The sequence below is a fragment of the Dipodomys ordii genome, unplaced genomic scaffold, assembly GCF_000151885.1.
Source record: "Dipodomys ordii isolate 6190 unplaced genomic scaffold, Dord_2.0 Scaffold49, whole genome shotgun sequence".
NCBI lineage: Eukaryota > Metazoa > Chordata > Mammalia > Rodentia > Heteromyidae > Dipodomys > Dipodomys ordii.
The window spans coordinates 6,658,784-6,667,008 of NW_012267265.1; the positions used below are offsets into that span (position 1 = coordinate 6,658,784).

General features: G+C 34.3%; 1 protein-coding gene across 1 annotated transcript in view; it reads right to left on the minus strand.

Moving 5' to 3' along the window:
* Positions 1–8,225, minus strand: part of Cnot6l (CCR4-NOT transcription complex, subunit 6-like) — an 80,601-nt gene that overhangs the window by 42,799 nt on the left and 29,577 nt on the right. The window contains exon 5 of the mRNA XM_013020099.1: positions 6,185–6,270. Within this exon, the coding sequence (XP_012875553.1) occupies positions 6,185–6,270 (86 nt within the window). The remainder of the gene's footprint in view (positions 1–6,184; positions 6,271–8,225) is intronic.

Sequence of the window (8,225 nt, forward strand, 5' to 3'; positions counted from 1 at the left end):
ATTATCCTGCCCATGCAATTGTAACCCCTCTGTACAGTTTGTTCACAAATAAAATAAAATAAAATTAAAAAAAAAAAAGAATGCCAAAGAAATGAAAGTAAAAAAAAAAAAAATCCAGGAAAGCTAATGGCCAAGAAGTTTTAAATGCACATTTAAATAGAATGAAGAGCACACATCTACTTTATTTGCAAACATATACCAAAAAAATACTTAAAAACTGTTGAGAGAGGCAACAATTGTGCTTCCTTCTGCATTCTTGATTCCAAAGCTTATCTGTCTCCTGACACTGAGCAGTTTCAGTAGCTACTTATAGGCAACTAAATAGCTCAAGGCAACTACAGCATAACTACCATGTAATTCTTCCCTTGGGGAAGCAGGACTAGCTTTTTGCTGCTTGTTACAATATTTTCTACTTGCTTGAAAAGTGCTGGACACCTGATCCTGAATTACAACATAATTGCAACATAAACGCACTCTGTACATGCATCTGGACCCATTTCATTGCTTGTTGTTACTGACAAAATCTCCTGTCTTCTTTTCCACTATGGAAATGTAGCTAATAGCCTATTAATTGGGTAAAATCTGAGTCTTCAGTTATTGACAGGTATAATCAAAATAAGTCTAGCAATGTATAAAAGAATTTAACATGACCAAACTGGGTTTATCACTGGAACGACTGTATTATTTAAGTAGGAAAAGTATGTATCTATTCCCTATATTTATATTCATAACAAGCATTCAAAAATATGTAGTAATATATATACATATTCACCACATTAGGCTGTGAAATTTTTTTAAAACATGATAATCTCAATAGATTAAGAAAGGCATTTGATAAACTACCAGAACAAGGATAAAAAAAATAGGAATAAAGAGAAACTACCAGAACCTAAACTAAACTTTTTAAGCAAAGACACAGGATAAATATCAGACTTTAGTTTTTGTGTTATTGCTCTTTGAAAAGGATCCCACTACTACATATCTCAGTATGTCCTAGAACTTGGAATCATCCTAGAACTTGAAATCCTCCTGTCTCCTGGATATTGCAATTATGGACAGGCACTACTGCAGCTTCTATATACTACTTGAGTGTAAGGATAAAAGGGAGAAAATGTGGGAAAACAAAGGAAGGGGTGAGTGACATTAGTAATAAACAGAGGCTGGCCTATGATCATAGCTACTCAGGAGGCTGAGATCTGAGGATCATGATTCAAAGCCAGCCTAGGCAGCAATGTCCATGAGACTCAATATCTCCAATTCATCATAAAAAAGCCAGAAGTGGAGCTATGACTCAAGTGGTAGAGCAGAAAAGACCTGAGTTCAAAAACCAGTATTGCTTTAAAAAAAATAGTAATAGAATAAAAGTATAATAGTTACACAAATTTGACCACTAGAACAGAATATAGATCACAAAAGTAAACTTACCATATTAGATATGAGGAAGGTGACTTTGCTGAACAGTAGGAAAAGGAAAACTGTCATAAATAACAGTGAGAGGACTGTATACATACATAATTAAGTCCTCCTCAAATCAGAGCATCACACCACATTTTAAAAATAACTTCTGGGCTGGGAAGGTAGCTCAGTGGCAGAGTGCTTGCCTTGCATGTATGAGGCCCTGGGTTCAATTCCTCAGTACCACATAAACAGAAAAGGCCAGAACAAAGGCCGGAAGTGGTGCTGTGGTTCAAGTGGTAGAGCATAATAGTGCCCAGAGTTCAATCCCCATGACCAACAACAACAACAAAAATAACTTCTAAGTGGACCAATCAATTAATTATGAAGGGCAAAACTTAACTTTTATAGGAAAAAAACATTGGTAGGGAAGGTTTAACAAAATACAAAATACAGTAATAAAAAGATTTTATTCAAGTACTAATTCAAAATATCTGCTTATTAAAAGATAGCACAAAGGAAAAAAGAAAGCCATGTAGCAGGAAAAGACATTTAGAACTCCTAATCAGTAAGAAATGATCCAATCAAAAACAGGAAAACCAACAACAGTACTTTCAAAGAACTTATTATTGCCAATAAATACAAAAACACATGTTCAGTCTTATCAGCAATTGGGAAAATGAAAATTAAGAGTACAATTAGAGGCTGTTTCATATTCATAGTTGGCAGAACTTTTGAAACTTTGACAACACAAACTATTGGAAAGAAGACAAAATGGAAAACTATGTAAATCTGGAAGTGTAATTTAGTACAACTGGTTTGTAAAACATTATGAGCCTGACACCAGTGTCTTATGCCTATAATCCCAGTTACTCAGGAAGCTAAGACTTAAAAGAATCACAGTTTAAAGCCAGCCCAGGCAGACAAACAGATCCCAGAGATTCTTATCTCCCGAACAACAAGCAAAAAGCTAGAACTGGAGATGTGCTTCAGGTAGTAAGGTACAAACTTGAACCAAAGAACTAAATGTGAGGACTGAGTCCAAGACCCAGTACCAGCACACAACCACACACACACAAACACACAAACCCTTTTATGGCATTCACTTAAGGCGAAAGATGCAGATTTCTATAACCCAACAAATTCAATTTCATTCTTATGAACTGTATCAGCATATACTAAAATGTTCATGAATATACTCATTCAGTAGCCAAAGGAAAGAAAATAAAAAGAAACCACAGCAAACACATCTATCAGAATGTAACACAACATTGAATCAAATGTAGTTACATGTATGCTTCAAAAGGCCTGAATCATAAAAACAACACTGAATAAAAAGTCTTTGGAAATAATATTTAGTAGAATTCCATTTAAAGTTCAGGTATTTTTAACAAATACATATGAAATTGCAATGTCTAAATTCAAGACAATAATAATCTCTAGAAGCAGGAAGACATAACAAGGAAAGAAAACATCAGAAAAAAGGACAGGGAATCTTCATCAATATACTACAATGTTCCTATTTTCCTATAATCTCACCAGCAAAACTATTTTCTCAATTTTTTTTCAATTCGTCCAATCTGATAAGAGAACAATGGTAAATGAATATATTTAAAATCTGCCATTTCTATTATCAGGCATAAGGTTCATCAATATTTTAACTAGTTGTATCCTTAAATAGAAACTAGTAATATATTCTTTACTAGAATGTTCTTATATTGATTCTGGTAGCTCAGATGTAACACAGAAATAAGTACTTTGCCTCCTAAATCAAAGATAATTACAGTTTTCAAGTGCCTTTTAAAAAAGGTATTGAGGACTGGGAAGGTGGCTCAGTGGTAGAGCGCTTGCCTTGCATGCATGAGGCCCTGGGTTCGATTCCTCAGCACCACATAAGCAAAAAGAAAAAAAGCCGGAAGTGGCGCTGTGGCTCAAGTGGTAGAGTGCTAGCCTTGAGCTGAAGAGCTGCGGGACAGCGCCCAGGCCCAGAGTTCAGGCCCCACGATCGGACCCAAAAAAAAAAAGTTTAAAAAAAAAGGTATTGATACAATTGTGTAATAGTGTAGCACTATTCAGTTAATTATTTTCTTTAATATGAGTGCCATTATTCTTTTATATTATGATTATTTCAAGATCAAATTTTATTTTAAGGAAGATAAACTAGAAATATTTAGAACTATTGAAGTCCTCCATACTTTTATGACTTGGACATTATTGTCTTTAATGCATGAGAGCATCTCACTGGGCCATATGGCAGACAAAGTACTGCTTCACACCCAAGGGCAAGAAATCAAAACTACTTTAAAACAGCTGTATAGGAATTGTTTTTACTTTTTTCTTTGCTTCCACAAAATCAACACATTTGGACTTCATTTAAGACACTTTAAAGAAAACACTTTCAAATTACTGAATCTGCCTACAGTTTTGCAATGCTCATCTAATTCCTCAAATAATCTACCACTCCTCAAGATAGAATTTACAGAAATTAGTTTGCTGGGTCAGGATGATGACAATCATTATTAAAATTTCAGTATCTATGATTCCAAGGAAGAAAAGGAAAACTTTTTCCAGTTTCAAGATAAAATGGAATCTCACAGGCAGCTTATTCTCATTGTGTCTTTTAACAATATAGCAGGCTGCCATTAAAATATGCTATTTTTTTCTTTATTTGGTGACATAAGGTCCTAATTGTACCTATTAAAAGACTGAGAAATTTCAAATTTACCTTCCAAAATATATAAAGCTACTATTAGGGACTTTTTATTCCTTCAATTGCTCCATAAAGTTTTTTCTGTTTTTATCATCTTGAACTTTTTTTTTTTTAAGACAGGAGGCATTCCAGTTTTCTTTTCCTTCCTTTCTTCCTTGCTCTTCTGAACTGGATCACTTGACTAGAAAATGGATCTGAATGAAAACCAAGGAGATCCACAAGAGAGAAAGGGATGAAATACAGTATAGATTCAGCATTCCTAATCTGAAATTCAGAAATGAATCTAGGTATGTTCATCAGGGATCTCAAGTTCTAGGTGTCAGCTTGAAGTACATGGAGACATTTTTTCTCCAGGAGGAAACAAAAAATCATGAATGATCAAAAATCCAAAACTTTTTGAGAACTGACACAATGCATTAAGGGGAAAATTCTGCTCTAATCTCATATGATGTGCCCTAGTCAAAATGCAGGTGCACTAAAAATCATATATAAGTATACTATTATAGTTTTGGACTAGGTGTATATGGCATTCATAAAAAATGTTTCCATATCTGAGGTATGGTAAACAATTCTAAAATGACCATGGTTGTGCTGGTGGCTTTAGTGAAACTTCATTTGTAGTCATTTGGGAAAATATTTACATTTACATTTTATCCCCAACATACTTCATTATGTGAAAAATGCACTGAACTTTTGAAAGTATCAAAACCTATACTACTCAACCTATATTTACCATGCAACAAATTGAAACATAATGAGGAGTTTATCCATAGGCATGAACAAAGTTCAGTTACAGCTAGTGAAACAAAGCTGGTATCTGACAGAATAGACATCTGAGATTCTAATGAATGTGTATCAATACAAAAAAAATGTTAGTGCTGGATGCCAGGGGTTCACGCAGCCTGTAATCCCAGCTGCTCAGGAGGCTGAGATATGAGAATCAAAGTTCAAAGCCAGCCCAGGCAGTAATGTCCATGAGACTCTTTAACCACCAGAAAACCAGAAGTGGTGCTATGGCTCAAGTGGTAGAGCACTTGCCTTAAGATGCAGAGCTCAGCGACAGCACCTAGGCCCAGAGTTCAAGCCCCACAACCAACAACAACAAAAAAGGAAGGTCAAAGATCGTAATTTTAACACTAACATATTAATTAATAAAATGAAGGCCTGAATGGATATTCAGAATCTATTCTGTTGATACTTAAGTATAAATTTTCTGGGACCATGTCTCTATGTGAAATAAAACAGTAAAATCATGAAAAAGGATGAAATGTTAACATTTGGTTTTTCAGAAATATTGCCTGCTACTAAGGGTTAAGTTAGCTGGGCTCAATTTTATTAATGCATTACTAATGTATTATTAATATCAGAAGGAAGAAATAGTTCTGTTTAATGCTGAAAGAAATGCTATTCTTCACAAATGACAAAAAATTATAAATTACTGTATAAGTGTAAAATTTCATACTCTTTGAATCTAAGATCATAAAAATAACAATCATTCCAAAATTTTAGTTCATCAAGAGTGACAGAATTGCCTCTACTGCATCTCTTAATGATTATTTCAACTAATTAAAATACAGCATATAGAAGGTAAGATCAAAAAAAAAAAGTAGGTAAGATCAGTTCGCTGCCAATGACTACAATGCTAATCATAAGTTCGAGATCTGAAGATTGTAATTTGAAGCCAGCTCAGGCAGGAAAGAACATGAAACTCCTATCTTCAATTAACCATAAAAAGCCAGAAGTAAAAGTGTGGTTCAAGTGGTAGTAGAGTACTATCCTTGAGAGAAAAGCTAAGAAAGAAAAGAGACCAAGTTTAAGCCTTCATATCATTGCATATTCATACACACATACACACAAACCACACACACACCCCAAAACAAGTTTAAACCTTCATACCATTGTGTACATACACTCACACACCAAAAGTAAGGTGAAATGTCCCAACTAACATATTTCAAATACTTCAGGTTAATCCTCATTCTCAAAATCATTCTAAAACTTGACCTATACTGGAACCAACAGTCTTTAAAAGGATCATAATACTGATTGCTAACGCATCATTTCTCTTAAGTCACTCACCTGTCAAACCTAGAGTTTGTAGCTGGAAGAGCCGACCAAGTTCATAAGGCAAAACCCGTAACTGATTGTGATTTAAAAGCAATTCCCTGTTTAAAAAGAAAATTAGTTTAATATATGACAATTAGTATCTACATTTGCCATTCATAAACTTCTCTGTAACAAACTATGATGTTCAGAATCAAGGTATTTCTCCATGCTGACCCCAAAATGCCATGCAATAGTAAAGTGCTATAAAATAGGTAAATGTCAAATATTCACAGGGATTCTATCATTACTCATTCTCTAGCACATATAAAAGCAGAAGTATTAATAATTTCACATTCTTAAACTAAATCTACCCTCTTTACTTTCATCCAAAATGCTGTCAGATGTGTAACGAAGTGACAGACATCATCCTATCCAAACATAACAAGAGATGAGCATGAACCTTGCTTAAAATACAGAAAAATGTAAACTTTATACAAACTTTAGGATCATCTTTTATAACTTATTATGAATCTAGTTATAGTAAAATACTATGAAAACAAAAGACAAAGTACATCCAAGAAGTAGAACAAAATATTCTGACACTCATTAACAGATTATTAAAGCAGAGAATAAAATACATGAGACCAGGACAGCATGGATGGGAAAGGTAAGTTTATGATTACAAAATTTGGGGCAGAGTACAGAATAATGAGTAATTGCATTAATAGATAACCAAAAGTTTAAAAATATTCAAATAACCACCTCAGGGATAGACTGTAAAGACCAACGGATAAGTTTAATCTTAAACATGTGATAGCAATTTTTTTTTATTATTACTTAGGCCAGGTGCTGGTGGCTCACACCTGTAATGAAAGAACTCAGGGGGCTGAGATCTCAAGATCAAGGTTCAGACTTTCCTAGCCTAGGCAGGAAAGTCTGTAAGAGACTTATCTCCAATTAACCATGATAAAGCTGGAAACGGAACTGTAACTCAACTGGTAGGGCATTAGTCTTGAGCAAAAGAGCTCAAGGACAGCATCCAGACCCTGAGTTCAAGCCCCAGAACCAGCAAAAAAAAAAAAAATATATATATATATATATGTATATATATGTGTGTGATATAAATATAAAATATTTTAAATATAATATGTAGATTTAAATGTTTATATAATTTACATAAAATTAGATTATATAATTTATAAATTATATATATGATGCTATATAATATTGTATATTATGATTGTATAATTATATATGCTTATATACATTGTATATTTTATAATATATACTTAAATATATAATTATATAAAATACTTTAAAAATATAAAAAAAATTTTCTTTGCTTAGTCGAAAAGGTAGAAAGCCAAGTCATAGGGATCATTTTTATAAGACAACATTTTTGCAAATTTTTTTCCTATAAGAAATTATCTTAGGGTTAAAATTTTGAAATATATTTCAACTATATATGAAACCAGCATAAAGAACCTCCATGAAAGTTGATCAATAGCAGGCAAGAAAGTAGAAAAGACAAGTAAGCCCTTTTGGTGAGGACTGGATAGTATGAAGGATTAACAAAGAGGATGAATGAAGATGAATATGGTCAAAGTAGACTTATGAATAAAAGCAGACAATGAAACCTGTTGACATTGTTATAGGAAGGGGGAAAAGGGTAAGGATAATAGAGAGGGTGAGATCAACAGGATCACATGGTATACATGTGTGGAAATGTCAATGAACCCCCCCCTTATTTTTTGTGGGTCATGGAGCTTGAACTCTGGGCCTGGGCATTGTCCCTCAGCCCTTCAGCTCAAGGCTAGTGCTCTACCACTTGAGCCACAGCACCACTTCCAGTTTTCTGGTAGTTAATTGGAGATAAGAGTTTCACAGGGACTGGGAAGGTGGCTCAGTGGTAGAGCGCTTGCCTTGCATGCATGAGGCCCTGGGTTCGATTCCTCAGCACCACATAAGCAAAAAGAAAAGCCGGAAGTGGCACTGTGGCTCAAGTGGTAGAGTGCTAGCCTTGAGCTGAAGAGCTGAGGGACAGTGCCCAGGTCCAGAGTTCAGGCCCCACGAC